The 16,793-nt window shown below is 57.3% G+C and overlaps 2 protein-coding genes across 4 annotated transcripts; one reads left to right on the top strand and one right to left on the bottom strand.

The window, feature by feature from the left end:
- Positions 1-450: 450 nt before the first annotated feature.
- On the top strand, positions 451-15,262 carry TMPRSS9 (transmembrane serine protease 9). 3 transcript variants are annotated; one of them, XM_026865247.1, is made up of 19 exons: positions 451-600; positions 1,441-1,568; positions 2,005-2,072; positions 2,496-2,674; positions 3,753-3,794; positions 4,095-4,208; positions 4,764-4,935; positions 5,167-5,441; positions 5,610-5,746; positions 6,923-7,238; positions 8,060-8,231; positions 9,625-9,896; positions 10,465-10,601; positions 11,180-11,537; positions 11,636-11,752; positions 12,194-12,365; positions 12,632-12,897; positions 13,403-13,539; positions 14,009-15,262. In XM_026865247.1, exons 1-19 carry the CDS (start codon positions 477-479, stop codon positions 14,168-14,170), a joined length of 3,348 nt encoding a protein of 1,115 aa, XP_026721048.1. In that variant the 5' UTR covers positions 451-476; the 3' UTR covers positions 14,171-15,262. The 3 variants fall into 3 exon arrangements, with proteins under 3 accessions (XP_026721048.1, XP_026721050.1, XP_026721051.1); XM_026865249.1 differs by having other exon boundaries at positions 2,499-2,674; positions 14,009-14,419; XM_026865250.1 differs by lacking the exon at positions 4,095-4,208 and having other exon boundaries at positions 14,009-14,419.
- Positions 15,263-16,368: 1,106 nt separating this feature from the next.
- Positions 16,369-16,787, bottom strand: TIMM13 (translocase of inner mitochondrial membrane 13). The gene is made up of 2 exons (XM_026865251.1): positions 16,675-16,787; positions 16,369-16,605 (listed from the first exon to the last, which is right to left on the bottom strand). Exons 1-2 carry the CDS (start codon positions 16,738-16,740, stop codon positions 16,507-16,509), a joined length of 165 nt encoding a protein of 54 aa, XP_026721052.1. The 5' UTR covers positions 16,741-16,787; the 3' UTR covers positions 16,369-16,506.
- Between the last annotated feature and the right edge of the window lie 6 nt (positions 16,788-16,793).

The raw sequence follows: 16,793 nt of genomic DNA, 5'->3' as shown, positions 1-16,793 counted from the left end.
GGACCTTGAAACCCCGCTGCTAAAGCAAGCCTGGGGTCTGCCTGCTGAGGAGCGGGTACCACGTGCTGTGCTGGCTGGAGCCCGCGGCAGGACCCGTGGCGCTGCGCTCGCCCGGGGCTTGTGTCACCAGAAGTGCCGGTGCGGGGCGTGGAGGTGGAGGTTACTCACAGCAGACACGGCCGTACTCAGCGGTGACCTCCTAGAAAGCAAGGGAAGAGGAACCAGGAAGGGAGGGGCCATCCCACGGTTGGGGTGTTCAGCTCCTACAACCTGGATGCATGAGTGAAATCTCCTGTCTGCAGCCTGAGGCACGTCCAGGGGAACACGGTGTGGATCCACCCTCCCGCTCCTCGTGATCACGCACTAGCTGGGAGCTCCTGGGGTAACCACAGCTGGCACGTCACGTTCCATCCAAATCTCGTCCTTTTCCTCCTCCTCTTAACCGCAGGGGCCGCCTGTAGAGCTGCTCGGGAAGCATGGAGCAGGGGAAGCCAGTGCTGGGCACCCCGAGCAGGGGGCTGAGGGCCGGCTGCTGGAAGGTCGCCGCAGCTGCCGCCGTGGTGGGCAGCGTGACAGCCCTCTACCTGGGGATCCTGCTGGGTGAGTGCGCCCCTGCCTGTGTTCTCTCAGTTTATCTTTTCCGATAAAGAAATGGCCCGCACAGCTCGCAGTCCTCGTTGCAAAAGCCCTGCAAAGCCTTCTGCTGAGGATGGGGTCTCTCCTCACACACACACACACACCCCACAACTGCACGGACTGTAGTCAACTCACGTTCTGAGTATCTGACTTCAAAGCGCTTTAGCTCCAGCGTCACGTGCCACACATGCTCTTTGTCTCCTCCGATCTCTCCCCGCAACTCCCAGACTCCCTGTCACCACTGCCCCAGCCCTCTGCTGTCACAAGCTCTTGCAGCCACTGACCGCTGCCTGTTTGCGTGTCCCTCTCCAGAGCATGGCCACCCTCTCCTGGCCTCTCCCACCTCCCTCCTCTGCCTCTGGTGCCCCATGGCCAGCTGGCACCTCAGGCCCCCGCCCCGGTGTGGCCCCAGCCTGCGATGGCTGACAGACCCCCCCCAGCTCTACCGTACACGACCACTTTCTAAGGTGGCTTCGGTACCCCGCGTGCTTTCCCCAGCCTGTTCCTGCAAGGATGGAGCCAATCTGGGATCGCACTGCCAGGTTGTACCTGTCTGGCATGAACTTCTGCCTCAGGCTTGACAAAACCTCTCCATTTTCAAGTTCGAATTAGTCCAGTGCAAAATTCTCCTCTTGCATGCGTGTAGGGTAGCCCAGCCCAGGCATGGGGCACCCCCAGGGGGTGGCCAGGGACAGTCGAGCTGCCCAAACCAGGGGCGTCTAAAGGACAGGATGAGACCCACGTTCCAAAGCTGGGTCCAGCCCGTCCTCTGTGCCCGTGGCAGACACTCTCCCTCTCTGGCAGCCTGTCATCCCGCGGGAGAGACCAGCTTTGAGCACACAGTGGAGCTGCGAGGAATCACGTTCAACAGCAGCTTACAGACAGAGAACTCCGACTACTACAGGGTGCTGACACCCGCTCTGGAGAGGCTGGTGAGTTGATCTGGGCTTGTCAGAAAAGACTTGGGAAAGACTGTGGTGGTTCGCCAGGGCCCAGCTCAGCTGTCCCCATTCAGCAGAAGCTGTATGCCAAGGGCAGGAGAACAGGGATTTCTTAAACAACCGCAGGGTACACGGAGCTGCACTACGAGAGGCCCCATCGGGGCTCTGAGGGACGTTTGTGGAGTGGGAAATGTGCGCTCAGGTCTGTTCCTTGCAAAAGAGAAGGAAGGCATAAAGGAGGGATGTGCTGCCTCATGCCCTGAGCCAGGGAAAAGGGATACAGGAGCTGAACAGTGCTCCTGCTGCCTGCAGAGACAAGGTGCTTCAGCTCGCTCCAGCTCCCTGCAAAATCCCAGGCATCATCTAGTCCCATCTCCCGGGGGTCTTCTGCCCAGTACGTGTGTGACCATCGTTCTTTGCCTTGCAGTTTCTGTCCAGTTTCCAGGACTCCCAGCTGGACTGGAGCTGCACCGGTTGCACCATCCTGGGCTACAGGTGAGTGTAGGCAGCAGTCTCGGCAGGCTGAGCCGCTCGTGTTTCAGAGCATTCTGAGAAGCTCCACCACGAAGGTGAGCTCACACCTGTGTTCTTGTTCAAAACGAGTACAGAGAGAAGCTGCTTTTTGGTCGGGCCTGAATTTTCTTCCGGGATGACGCCGACATTCTGGATTTTTTTCATTTGGAAATGCAGTCAGAAAGGCAGAGGAGAACGACTTGTTCAACCAAAGCTGAGCTTTGGGCCAAAGAAAAAAAAAAGCAAATGACCATTTCAACCCAGAGCGCATCTCCAGAGAAACTTGCACCTTAAATTATTAAGAATTAGTTTTGTTTCCCTTGAGCTCCCTGTAGGCAGCTAGCACAAGAGCCTGTCCCTTGTACCGACCCTGGAGCCAACGTCCCCATTAATTCTGTCTTCCAGCAGGAATGGGAACTCGAGCGTGATCGTCCGTTTCCGCCTCCGCTTCGCCCCCCAGGATTCCCAGGCGCTGAGCTCTGCCGTGGAGCAGGAGGCTCTCAGGCACGGGCTGGCCGCTGCCCTGCGCAAGCAGGGTCTCTCCCTGGCTGCCTACGGCACTATTTCCTCGGCTTCTCTCACAGGTGCGTCCCTCACGCAGGCGGAGCAAGGCGCCCTGAGCTTGCTCCAAAGGTCGCGCTGGCGAAAACACAAACTGTGTCGCAGCCAAACGGTTGCAGGGCTTTGGCGCTGGACGTCCAGCCAAGGCTTCGTGCCCAGCGGCGATGTTAGGAATGGAGATGCTGCCAGACCCCAAGCAAAGCCTGGTGTTACCCCAGGAGTCACCATCTTCACCGGGCAGCAGCAGAAACATGCCTGGGTCTTGGTGGTTGCTCAACAGACATTTGCGGGGAGTCTCCGGCTCCCCCGCCAACACTCGTGCTTGTCCTGCTGCTCTCTGCCCTGCGAGAGCATCTCTGGGGGCCCTGCAGCCACAGCAGAGCCTAAAGCCTAGACGGCGGCTTCTTCTCTGGCTTTTCTTGCGGCGCCAGGAACCAGCCTGAGGGGTAAGAGGTCGAGCTTCAGGAGGTTAACTGCTGGGTTGTCTGCCCCTACGAGTGCGTAACAGCCCTTGGGCAGTCCTCGGGGTTGTAGCAATAATTTCTGCTTAGGTAGGTGTTTATCACATTTGAATTATTCTCTGAAACCACCTGACTAGAAATTCTCCCGCAGTGACTGCGGAGTTGCACGTGACTGTAGGGCTCCAGGCCCAGCAGATTTAAAAATCCCCGCGCGTCTGGGAAGCTCGAAGGTGTGGGTTCCTCTGGAGGTTCCGCTGAGCTCCCTGCACCTCTGGGCAGGGCCCCTGGACCTTTGGGAGCCTTTGGAGGGCGCACAGACACCCTTGGCTTTGGACAACAGCCCCGCTTCGCTTCAGCCCTGGAGCCCTCTCCACAGCTCCTGGGAACGTCCCCTGCCCCTGGGATGGCTCCCGGAGCCTGGGGGGCTGTTCTGCGCTGGGGTGGGACGAACTGGGGCGAGGGAACTGGGCCAGGAGCTCGCTGCTGGCTGCGGGCAGGGAGAGCGGCGGCCAGGCGGGAGGAGGAGATGGAGCAAAGCCTCTGGCAGCCCTGGCCCGGGAGCAGCCCACGGGGACACAGAGCTCCTGTGCCCCCGACGGGGACACCCCCACTGATCCCCGTTCCTTCCACTTTGTCGCAGGTCCCAGTGAGGTTTCTCCCCCCAGACCTGGACTGAAGTCAGGTAAGAGCCAGGCAGCGGGAAGAGCCGGCTGCCCCAGCTGCCCTCTGCGGCCTGACCCGTAGCCTCCTCCTCGGCAGCGCCCTGGCTGCGGGGACAAGAGGCGTTTGGGCCCCGTTCTGCCCGTGGTGGTGCAGGGCCCTGCACCCCTTCACCGTGCAACTCACCAAGAGCTGCAGCTCTGCCCTGGAGGGACTGGCACTGCCAGGGCGCGGATGGCGGGGACGCTCCTGGGGAAGCCGGGGGCTGGTTGCTGGGGGGGGCTGTGGAAGTCGGGAGTGACCGGAGCCTTGCTGTCCCCAGAGCGCTGCCCTGGAGACGCCTTCACTTGCCGCAACGCCCAGTGTGTGTGGAAAGAAAACCCCGAATGCGACGGCCAGAAGGACTGTGCTGATGCCTCTGACGAAAGGGGCTGTGGTGAGTCTCTCGCAGCCGGTCTCCCGGACAGGGGGGGACGGGCCCCCCCCACTGCTGCAGACCTTGACTGTTAGAGCACCACTGGGCTTCTGGGCACCAAGGAGAGCCACGGACATGGCACAGGTTGTCAGGCCAGTAGTAGAGGTCTGCATCAGGAGGAGGGGAATTGTACCCTGGAAACGTCTTGGTCCCACCAACAGCTGCAAAGGGGCACGGCTGGGACGCTGGGCAAGCACCACGTGCCCACAGGCTGCTGGGCGCAGACCACGAGGCAGGGGCTGAGCGTGTGAGACTAGCCCAGGTGTCTCTCTCTGCAATTTCTTGCTTTAGAGGAGTTTCAGGGAAGATGCTGTGAGTGGCCAGGGCTTTGCCGTGCTCTTTTCCAAGCCTGCAGGTTAAAGTCTGCACCGTGACGTCCCTGGCAGTGTCCTGCTGCTGGAGCGTGTGCTGGCAGCATGCACGGAGCCGAAGCAGCTTTTCCCACTTGCCCCCGATGGCACTTTGCCGGTGCCCAGCGGCGGGATCCTGAGGCGCTGGCTCTCTCCTCCCTTGCAGACTGCGGGAGCCGCCCCGCCATGCAGACTGCCAGCAGGATAGTCGGAGGCTCGGAAGCATCCAGAGGGGAGTTCCCGTGGCAAGTCAGCCTGCGAGAGAACAACGAGCACTTCTGTGGTGCTGCAATCCTCACAGAGAAGTGGCTGGTGTCTGCTGCTCACTGCTTTACTGAGTAAGCTCTAGCCACGCTAGCTTGCCCCCTTGCCCCCTTGCTGCTGTATCTTTGGGCTCAAGGTCCCGCTGTACCACAGCCCCGTCACTCTGGGTGTCCTTCCCCTACCAGGTGAAGCCACCGGGAGCTCCTGCCCCAGAGCAGGCGGCAGGATGGGCCGGAGGCAGCAGCTCTGGCCTGGGGGGCGATGCTGTGGCTGCAGGCTGACGCGGGCCCGGCTCCCTCTTGCAGGTTTCAGGATCCAGCCATGTGGGCAGCCTACACGGGAACCACCTCCCTGAGAGGCTCGGAGAGCGGCGCCGTGAAAATGGGCATCGCCCGGATCATCCCCCACCCCTCCTACAACACCGACACAGCGGACTATGATGTGGCCGTGCTGGAGCTGGCGAGACCCGTGACCTTCACTAAGTACATCCAGCCCGTGTGCCTGCCGGACGCTGGGCATCACTTCCCCGCCCGCAAGAAGTGCCTCATCTCTGGCTGGGGCTACCTCAAGGAGGATTTCTGTAAGCAGAGTGTGGCAGGAGGCAGAGGTGGGCTGCGAGTGGTGCAGGAGGCACCAGGGAAGGGAGCTCGGGCCATGCCCTGGCCAGCCGCGGTGGGCTGTAACCCGGGCAGCTGGTCCCAGGCAGGGCGCCCTGCGGCGAGCTCACGAGCGCATCTTTCTCGTTTAGTGGTGAAACCCGAGTTCCTGCAGAAAGCAACAGTGGAGCTGCTGGACCAGACGCTGTGCTCCAGCCTCTACAGCCACGCTCTCACAGACAGGATGATGTGTGCTGGCTACCTGGAGGGGAAGGTCGACTCCTGCCAGGTAAGCTTTGCTCAGGAAGCCGGCACACCTCCCCGCCCGAGTCTCTTCCCCCTCCCCGGGGTGCCCCAAGCAGCGTTTCAAATCTGACACCATGGTCACGGTTCCCCCACCAAGGTTTGCGGCCGTGCCTCGGACCCAGGCATGGATCAGAGACTGCAGAACACAAAAATGAGGACGCGTTCTCTGGTGCCTAGAGCAGGGCACTGGTGTTTAAGGGGCTCTTCTGGCTAGTTAACTCCTTTTCTCTACATTCTGAGCTGTAATCAGGACTGATGCTACCCACGTACCTGGCAGGTCCTCAGGTCAAAATCCAGATGGCCAAGGGCAGCAGTGGCCACTAAGACACACACAACAGGTTTTGGTGAACAGCTTGGTGTTCTGCCTAGTTAGCCTTGACCCAGCCTGGAATTGCAAGTGGTCAGCTGGAGAAGGTCCTGCCTCTCGCAGTGTGTGGGGAGAGGAGGACTCCCATTTCCACGACTCTCCCTGTGCCTTGGCAGGGCCCTTCATACCTGAAGCCACCAGCTGAGCAAGACTGTCCTTCTCTGGTGGTAGCACTTCATATTTCTGCACCACCAAATGCAGCACAAGCACAGAGAAGGGGCCAGGACTGGAAGGTTCGAGGCTGGACGTAACCCATCCAGTTAGTCATTACTCTCCGAGAGCAATCCAACCCCCAGAAGACACTGCCAGCTGCACAGACACGTGTCTTACATCAGTAACATTCGGTAGTTTGACCCCACAGAATTGACCAGGGAGCCATAGGCCAAATCAAGAAAACATGACGCAAAGATTAGCCTGGTCTCCCTGGGTTGTGTACCATGCAGTGGACACCCATCATCTGGCCGGTGAGGGGCTACTGGGCTTCACCTGTAAGAGCAGCAGTTTAACGGATGATTAAACCAGTAGAAATGCTTACCCCAGATTTTATGGCGGATGTCCTTGTGCTCCTCTGGCATATCAAGGGCACAGGGCTACTGCTTAATAGCAGGACAGTGTGCCCACAGAGGAGCACTCAAAGGCCAGCACAGGAGATGCTTCACTCATGGCTAGGCTGGAGCAAATAGGCAGAGGTGAGCTGGGATACACGGGGACAGAGAGACCCAGTCTAGCAGAGCGGCCAGGGAGAGCTGGGAGCATCCCCAGGGAGAGCTCACTGTCTGTCTTCTCTTGCAGGGTGACTCTGGTGGGCCCCTGGTTTGCCAAGAACCATCTGGCAAGTTTTTCCTGGCGGGAATCGTGAGCTGGGGAATTGGATGTGCTGAAGCCAGGCGGCCCGGGGTTTACACCCGTATTACCAAACTCAGAGACTGGATCTTGGATGCTATTTCTGCCTTCCCCACCTCCATAGCCAACACTGCCCCTCTCACACACTCCAGCACTAACAGTAACGTGGTCAGCTCTGAAGAGCTCAGCACCGCCACCGGCGCAGTCCCCACCACTTCACCAGCCCCAGCTGCCAGCAAGCCAGTGACTGCATCGGGACCACCAGGTATGAGCACCTCCAGGGTGGGCACCGTGGCAGGAGGAGTGCCTGGTACAGGTCCAGATGTCAGGTTGGTTCTTTGGTTGAGCTGAAATGACCTGGGGTGGGGTGAGCCACACAACGCTTGCCTAAGTGCTGCCGGCCAAGGCACAAGCGAGTCGATCTGGCTGCCCTGGCTCAGCCCAGAGCAGCCTGGCAAAGCCACCGAGGCCCCGTGCAGACGAGTTCCATGGGCTTCTCTGCGTATGCGACTGAATGTGTCGTTTTGTCTGCTGGCTGTGTGAGTGGCCCGCTCCAGCAGGCCCAGGACAGGGTATTGAGACACAACAGCACCTGACACCTGTTCACCACTCTCGTTTGGCACCTAAGGATCTTCCAGCAGCTCAGAGTTTTCACAGCAGCCATAGGTCTCCCTGAAGGTGAGGGGACAGGTGTTGATAGGATGACCTGTCGGCTCCAAGGAGCCTTCCCAGCAGCTCTGCAGGGAGATACAGGTGTAGGTATTTTTCTAAATCTAGGATGAACTGTTTATCCGGAATGGCAAGGCTAAGGGATACAGAGTTCTGGTTACTCCGCCTTGCAGAAAGGCACGGGGCTAAGGACTTGCCAAGCGCAAGGTGCAGAACAGCAGCGAGGGCGAACGCCCATGTGTGTCCGTGCACGGCTGCTGTTAGGGACCACGAGCAGAAGGCAGAGCTTGGGCAGGTGCCTCAGACTTCAGCCCTGACCTGTCCCTGCTCAGACTTACTGGTTAGAGAGAGCAGAAGTCTCTCCTCACGTGTCCTCTGCTAGGAGTACTCACAAGTCATGCTTTGACTCTTGTTCAGAGTGTGGAGGACGACCTGGGTTCTCTAAGCCCAGCAAGATCGTGGGAGGAACAGATGCTTCCAGAGGAGAGATCCCCTGGCAAGTCAGCCTGAAAGAAGACTCGACACACTTCTGTGGAGCCACCGTAATCGGGGACCGCTGGCTGCTGTCGGCAGCTCACTGCTTCAATGAGTGAGTCCATCCCTGCCGGCACCGCTGTCCCCGCTCGCCTGCCACCGGCACGTGGCCGCGTAGCCAGACTCACAGCTGGAGTCGCTGGGGACAAACAAGAACACACACTGCACATGAATTTTTGTTACAGCCAGAGATTCAGATAAAAGGGGGCTTGTGGGGAGGCTGGGATGGGGCAGGGAAAGGTTAAAGTAGCCTGGGCGGGGAGCAAGGACAACACACCTAACGGGTGGACAAGGACAGGTGCCACAAGAGACTTTCTTCCAGAAATTTAATTTTAAAAATCGGCTGTCATACAGGAAGTAGTGACACATGGTCAGCTGTTGAAGGGAAGACGGTCAGTTCAGTCCTGCACAGTTCTGATAAACAGCAAGAGCCCAAGCCTAGACTTACTAATAACCTAGAGAGCTAAAAATTCCTGAAGGCAGAAAAGGGGGGGGACTAACTATGAAGAATTTCAGGACTGCCTTACACATGAAATAGCTGGGCAATAAAGCAGCCAGCGAAATGCAAGGTATGCAAGCGTGGTGCGTGGCAGAACAGCGCGATCTGTCTGCAGACGGGAAGGGTCCTGCAGCAGCTTTTGCCATTCGGAAAAAGAGCTCAGAAATACCGTGGATATCGCCACGAGAACAGCAGTTCTGGGGGCAGCGGCAGTTCAAGAGCAAGTGAATGCTAGAGGAATTATTAGAAAAAAAAACCCCTGAGATTACCAGCAGGTTGCTGGTAACGTGCAGCACGCCAACTCCTCAGGCATTGCGTGCAGTGCCAGAGTAATACTGTATTGCTGGAGTAATACAAAGGCTGACACAAGGATGAGCTGGGTGGGGAACAGCATCCACAAGAAACACGACAAAATACATCAGAATAGACTGGGTAAAGAGACAACCGGGTGGAAGGGAGCGTGTGACAGGGACTATGCAATTACAGAGGGTACAAACAGAGTGTTGAGGGATTTTTTTTTTTTTTTTTTTCTAAGATATCAAATAACCACCAAGACCAGGTGGACAACAATCCAAAGGAAGCAGTTCTTCGTGAATGTCATTTAACCCAACGTTTAAAGTTCACGTGGGGTTAAAAAAAAAGAATTAAACGTAACTCTAGAAAAATCCAAATAACCCCCAAATCCATCAAGACCTTCTGAGTAGGGAGACATCGCCCCTGTGTCAGAACACCCCTGTGGTCACAGATTTGCGGAGGCGAGGAGAGGGTTACCACGTTTCCCTGCTCTTCAGGAGACAGCCAGCACGTGCCACTGCTGGAAACAGTTTGGGCCTGGCTTAGCAGGGCTGAGCTTTTGTGTGCTGGGCTCAGCTTTGGTAAAGCAAGGTTTCAAACACTGATCATTTAAAATTGTGAGTGAGCGTGCATGTTTGAGATGACGTATTTGCAGGACAAACCCAGAGGAGATCGAAGCTTACTTGGGAACGACATCGCTGAACGGAACAGATGGGCATGCAGTGAGAGTCAACGTAACAAGAGTGATCCAGCATCCCCTCTTCAACCCCGTTCTTCTGGACTTCGACGTGGCTGTCCTCGAGCTGGCGAGACCGCTTGTCTTCAACAAGTACATCCAACCCATCTGTCTCCCACTCGCTGTGCAGAAGTTTCCTGTTGGCAAGAAGTGCATCATTTCGGGGTGGGGTGACCTCCAGGAAGGGAACGGTAAGCGGTGGCGTGTTCGTTACCAGCTGATTTGCTCCGGAGCAGTGACAGACTCCGCAGCAAAGCCTGTGCCACCACAGTTATTTTTAAAAAAAAAAAAAAAAAAAAAAAAAGGAGAGAGCAGCTTGGCAGGAACCGGGAGAGAGCAGTTCTCCCATGTTAAGCAAGAGCAGGGCGCCGCCTCCGTGGCAGGGCAGTACGTCGGCCTCAGCAACCACGCTCAGTTGCGAAGATGTTCCAAGCAACTAGAAAAGGCAAAGGTCCCACTGTAGGAGGAGGGCCTGGGGGTGGCACATGTGCTACCAAAGAAGCCCTGCTGTCCCTCTGACAGTTGACCAGGAGCCCACGAGCTCTCAATAGAGGAACCTGCTGCCTGTGTGCAGAGTTACGAACTGCGCCCCGGCGGGAGACGGGAGCCGCGGGGCTGCTGAGAGCGCGGCTCATACAGGACACAATTCCTGCGTGGAAGGAGAGCCTGTTTGCCTGAAATACGTGTTGGGTCAGTCTAGAAGCCGTTAGTTCCCACATCTCTCTGCTGCATTCACTAATCCTGTGGTTTTTCGAGCAGGTACCAAGCCTGAAATCTTGCAGAAAGCCTCTGTGAGCATCATAGACCAGGAGACCTGCAACTTCCTCTACAACTTCTCCCTCACTGACCGAATGATCTGTGCTGGCTTCCTGGAGGGGAAGGTTGACTCATGCCAGGTACGAGTCTGAGATTTCTCTGTTCCTCTGTGGATTCTTCTAGAAAGCTGGGCTAATTCACAGCCTCAGCCACATCCTTGGGAAATATTTGCTGAGGTGCTGTGGCCAGGCTGTAATCCACATGTATCTTAGCTCAAAAAACCCAGCCCACGGCCTCGGAGCTTTAGAAAAGTAAATAAAGCTTTATCAAGTTGAGCATGACTTAAAGCAACATCCCGCTGCTCTGTCTGGCCCAACTGGGGTCCTGGACGAAGCAGGTCTCCTCCTGTGGCAGTGAGGCCGTGGTAGTCGGTGGTGGCTGTCCCCGACTCGGGGAGAGGTGCTGGCAGGAGCTGTTTTCATGGCAAATGCCGCGCGCAGCCAAGCGGAGCCACTGACCCTAATCGCAGCCTCTGCACGCTCACGTCGTGCACACACCCTGCAAGGCCGCAGACAGCTCTGGGGGGCTGCAGAAAGAGCCGTCTGGGGGCTCTGAGTCCTCCCAGTGTGGCTGAGGGGCAGCTCCACGTAGGTACTCTTGGGAGTAGCCCTCTTGTGGGGGACGGGGCTGAGCCGCCCTTGTTCTGCTTCTTCCTCAGGGGGACTCAGGTGGACCTCTGGCCTGTGAGGTGACCCCAGGAGTGTTTTATCTGGCTGGCATCGTGAGCTGGGGAATTGGCTGTGCCCAGGCCATGAACCCAGGCGTGTACTCCAGAGTTACCAGACTCAAAGACTGGATCCTGGATACCATCTCACAGTTGCCCAGTGCTGGTGCAGGCACCCCTGCCAGTTCAGCCATCGCTGGGACTCCTGCAGCCGTCCTCACCCGCCAGCCCAGCACAGCAGCTGCGAGCCCAGTCAGCAGAACCACTCTGGCCATGAAGACAACCACAGACATGAAAGAAACCTCCCCAGCTCTGAATACCACTGAGCCTGCCAAGCCCACCCAAACCCCAGGTAAAATTAACCACAGATCTATTGACACGTTGGTAGGAGGCCTCCAGCCCCAGCGCAGAGGGTACTGAGCAGGCCATGGGTTATCTGTTGCCTTCCAGTGGTGCCTTGTACCAGCTTCACCTTTAAGTGTTCCAGCAAGATCTGTATTGGAAAAGAAAATCCTGAATGTGATGGTGTTGTCGACTGCAGCAATGGCTTTGATGAGCAGAACTGTGGTGAGTAGTCCCTGCGCTGCAGCCCTCCCCAGCCTTACTCTGCACTGCCCAGACCCCCCAGTGCAACCCACCAGCTTCCCATGGGCTGTCTGGGGCCTCGTGCTGTGCACTGGGGGCCTGGGCCAGCCCTTTGTGGTCCAGGTCCTACCTGGTCTGACAGAGCCTGTAACAAGGTAAACCTGGATGAGCAGGGACCAAATTTTCTGCTAGAAAATGTGGCCTCTTCTGTGCTATAAACAGAATCAATGGTTAGAAAAGTCCAACCATTAACCTCACACTGACTGTTCTCAACTACACGTTGACACATCAGAACCATTTCCTAGTGCCCCGTGTGTGTCCTCCCAGAAGGCTGCCCCGTGGCGTGGGCTGCGGGAGGAGAGCGGGTGACAGCCCTTTCATTTATGGCTACTTAAAATCACGGTGCCTCTTCTTCCGTCCCAGACTGCGGCTCAACGAGTGCTCTGGCCTTCAGCAAGATCGTGGGCGGCAGCACCGCGGCTCGAGGAGAATGGCCCTGGCAAGTCAGCCTCTGGCTTCGGCGGAAGGAGCACAAGTGTGGGGCTGTCCTCATCGCCGACCGGTGGCTGCTCTCTGCAGCCCACTGCTTTGATATGTAAGTCTGAGACGGGAGCGAAGCCAGCTGGCTCTCGGCCTCACTCCTGTCAGCACACCCTCCCTTCCCCACGGCTGGAGGCACGCGCTCCCCGTCACAGATGTGCCCCTTCAGGTGAGCGCGAAGAGGAGCGAGTGGAGCAAAGCCGGGGCGTGTCCGCAGTGGGATGGAGAGGGGGGTCCTGGCCTCACCAGCCCCGCGAGCAGAGGAGCAGCCCTCCTCGCGTAGCCACGCTCCTAACATCCAGCTCTGCTGTCTTTCTGCAGCTACAGCGACCCCAGAATGTGGGTGGCCTTTCTAGGAACACCCCTCCTGAGTGGCATCGATGGCAAAATGGAGAAAATATTCCGTATCTACAAGCACCCTTTTTACAACGTCTACAGCCTGGACTACGACGTGGCACTGCTCGAGCTGAGCACGCCCATCACGTTCAGCAACACCATCAAACCTATATGTCTCCCAGACAATTCCCACATCTTCCATGAAGGAGCCAGATGCTTCATCACAGGCTGGGGCTCCACCAAGGAAGGAGGTACCGCCCCGCCTGAGGGCTCCCCCACACCCACGCTGCCATGCCACCCACCCCGCGAGACCAGACATCTGCCATTTCCACTCCGCTGCCCCCGGTGCTCCCCACGCCAGGCTGGACCCTGCAGGGGATACGATCGCGGGCAAGGCCTGGTGCCACCCCGGTCTCCTCCCCAGCACGGTGCTCCTCCATCCGTGACACCTCCGCCCTCCTGCAGCCTTCCCAGGCTTTCTGCCCCAGCCACCGTGCTCGCCATCCCTGCCGCAGCTGCTCCGGCTGTACAGGGACCACCCCGATACCGTTTCTGTCCGGTCAGCCGAGACACCCGACAAACCACACACCAAGGGGACCCGTTTGAGCTCGCTCTGCTGGGGGGGACCCGGGCCCGTTTCACTTTCCCCGTGCAGGTCTCTCCCTTTGGCGAGCAAGGCCGCAGAGACCCCGCTCCTACCTGCTGCTGCTTCTCCTGGGCTCTGCCCCCAGCTAACCGAGACACTTGCCTCCTCAGGTCTCATGTCAAAGCATTTGCAGAAAGCAGCGGTGAACGTGATTGGAGACCAAGCCTGCAAAAAGTTCTACCCTGTCCAGATCAGCAGCAGGATGGTGTGCGCTGGCTTCCCACAGGGCACCGTCGACAGTTGTTCAGTGAGTGTGAGAGCAGCGAACGCTGCGGCTGGGTCACAGCAAACCTGTGCGAAGTCCCCGGGTTATATTCTCTCGGGAGGGCCTTGCCCTGCCTCCCCCAGCTCAGCCCCCCGTCCCTCCATCCCCACGGGCTCTTGCCATTGTCTGAGGCCCTTGTGCCTGCACCAGCCCACGACAGGCCAGGGGGACACACAGAGGTAACGCTGAGCAGGAGACCACAGGGACACCACGGAGCCTGTTCCATGACCCTGTTGTGCCTCTGAACACGCTCCGACATCTTCCAGAATCCCAACTTCAACTGCATGCAAATACATCATCGAGCAGCTAGCCAGCTTGGAAGCAGGCTCCTGGGGAGGTGGGGAGCAGGATGGGAACTGCCTCTGTGTCCCAGAGAAAAATAACAACTCACAGCTGGGGGGGCTGGGCTGCCTCTTCCGCTTGACACGGGACCCTTCTCCTCTCTCTGCAGGGCGATGCAGGCGGGCCCCTGGCATGTAAAGAACCCTCAGGGAAGTGGTTTCTAGCAGGAATCACAAGCTGGGGCTATGGCTGTGCCAGGCCATACTTCCCTGGTGTCTACACCAAAGTCACAGCTGTCCAGGGCTGGATTGCGCAGAACCTCAAGCTCTGAAGCTGCATTTCATCACTCAGGGAAGGCGACGGACGAGAGGAGTAATCGCTAGAGGATGCACTAACCCCTCAGCTACTGTACTTTTTTTTTTGGGGTGCTGCAAAGGGGTGAAGATGGCCTGCAGGTATTAAGCAGATGCCAGTGTTGTGTGACCCACTGCAGTTGTGACACCAGGGCATTTGGTAACTGCTTTGCATAGAAAGGTACAATTCTAGACATTTTCTATAAATAAATGAGGCCTGTCCCATCTTAAGACCTGGCCAAACATCTTGTGCATTAAAACACGGCCTTTCTAGTTGGAGGGGCGCCTGAAACATCTGCCAGATTCATCTAGTCTGGCTGACCTCTGTCTGTGAGCTGTCATCCCAAAGCCAAGCCAAGAGACAAGTGAACTTTGTCCCAGCCCAGAGTTAGCCCCTGCAGAAGCCTCAGCCCCCACTGCCTTGATGGAGCTGTTAGGTTGCGCAGGGGCTTGTGGAAAGGGTACGCTAGTGTTTCCACTCGATGACTGGTAGTAGGAAGCTCAGTGATGATCCCTTGGCTCACCATTTGATCATAAGGCAGAACTTGGACTTAAGACCGCACAGGCCCTCATCTGTATGAGAGAATCAGGACAGGCTTCTCACACACCCCCACACACCCCCCCAGCTCCTTTTGCATCAGGGAACAGGTGATTAAATCCACAAAGACTGAGATATAGCCACACAGATCACTGTTCCGGGATAAATTCAGAGTGCTGAGATAGTGGCCCAAGGATACAACTCCTTCGGTGGGAAGTCAGCCAGCGTAAGACACAGAAACATCTTCGTTCACAAGAAAAAACTGCAGAGCTCGTGCGTCAAGTCTTAGACGTGTCCTCACAGATTCAACCACCAAAACTGAACAGCAGCCAGTACCCCAAAGCCCTTCCTGGTCTTTCACACTGAAGCTCTGCATTTGGGTACAGCAGGAGGTTTCTTCTTTCCCTCCCCAGCTGGCGATGAGATCCACCACTTCCCCGGCTAGAGCACTAGCAAGGTGGCAGACCCGGCTTCCAGGCATGGCTCAGCTTAAGATGGGTTCAGATCCATGGCTGGAACACTTGGGGGATGCTCCCATCAGTGAAATGGGATTGCTGCACAGCCAGCACAAAATTCATACAGCCATAAAGGAAAGTAAAAAGGCCCCATAGCAAATGTGGCTGGAAAGCACTTTATTTTCAGGTAGTGATTCTGCCCAATCTGGATGGGAAACTCCAGTTTCAATTAGTCCAAATATCCAGTTATCTCCTAATAATTTACCTTGTGTGAGAACACTTTAGTCCCTTCATAGAACCTATCACAGTGTGAGATTAAGTGAAACCAGACTCTCCCACATCCCTTTGAATGTCCTAGCAGACATCATCTTTCCAGTCTTGTCTCCCTGTCCCAGCAAACAGTGAAATAGTTTATAAAACACAGAGGGAGCTTCAAAAGAAAGGATTTCAAAAATCTCCCTACAGGGGCATGGGCACTTTGAATCTCCACCACTCTCCTCTCCCAGCTGCTGTGCACACTGCTGGCTACACAGCACAACCCACCCTGTCCAGGAGAGGTGTGTAAGGCGAGAATAATACAGAGCTCAGCCCCAAAGCAGACCCAAGTCCTCTGCTGCAGAAGTGCTCCTCCCTCAAAATGACGATGCCTAGAAGGTAGGCTTCAAGATGGAATGTCTATGCCAGAGCCAAACCAGACTATCACCAGCCACACAACACGTTTTATTCCATAAAGAAATCACCCTAATTCCCAACCCTTTCCATCCCCAGCTGTGCTTGTACAAGTATTTGCAAGGCTGCAAACCTAGTAAGAGCACCCCTGCTCCCCAACACGCTGCTTCAGCTGGGTCAAAGCCTATGAACCCAGAAATGAGCCCCGCGTTCAGCAACAAGAGAAAGAGCCAAGTGGGGCATCTTAGAGCAGCTTTTCCACTGCGACCGGGTAACCACCTGATGGCTGGGTCCATGCTTGCTTCCTGGCCAAGGGGCTGGCTTGGCGCCCCCCGTTTTCCACAGAAGGCTCCTCGCCTCTCGCGGCCTTTCAGCAGGGATTTATCTGCTGCTATATGCCTTGGCCAGTCTGGACTGCTGGGAAGGGCATGAGGCAAATCACGCAGCTCCCAGTGGCTCTCGAGGCTGGCAAATTCACTCGCTCCTGGGGCTGGTGCTAATAAAAGCCAATGGATGCAAAAGGTTCAGCGAGGGTTTATTGCTCTGCCATGGCAGGGGCTGGAAAGGCAGCAGGATTTCACCCCCAACCTCCTGGACTGGCCACTCGTCCCTTCCCCACATGGTCCCTCCCTCGTCCAGGAGCCGGGGCGCTTCACATGTTGGCTCTCTCCCGCTGCAGCCGAGAGTTGTAGGCTCGGGACACCGTGTTCCAGGAGTCCATGTACCGGTCCATGCACATGGCGATGCACTTCTGCGCGACAGAGAGTCCTCAGCGGTCGCCCCGGAGGGTCCCGCTTCTCCCCAACCCAACCGCGCTCACCTGCTCCGAGTTGTCCAGCGCCCCACCGGGCTTCCCGATGCACTTCCGAAAGCACTTGTCCGTCATGCGCTGCGGAGAGAGCCCGTGAGAGCGGCCGCGGGCCCCGGCCGGGACCGGCC

This window comes from Athene cunicularia (assembly GCF_003259725.1).
Source record: "Athene cunicularia isolate RWA chromosome 28 unlocalized genomic scaffold, athCun1 chr28_part2, whole genome shotgun sequence".
NCBI lineage: Eukaryota > Metazoa > Chordata > Aves > Strigiformes > Strigidae > Athene > Athene cunicularia.
The sequence above is the reverse complement of the archived record's forward strand: the minus strand, read 5'-3'. Positions and strand labels throughout refer to the sequence as shown.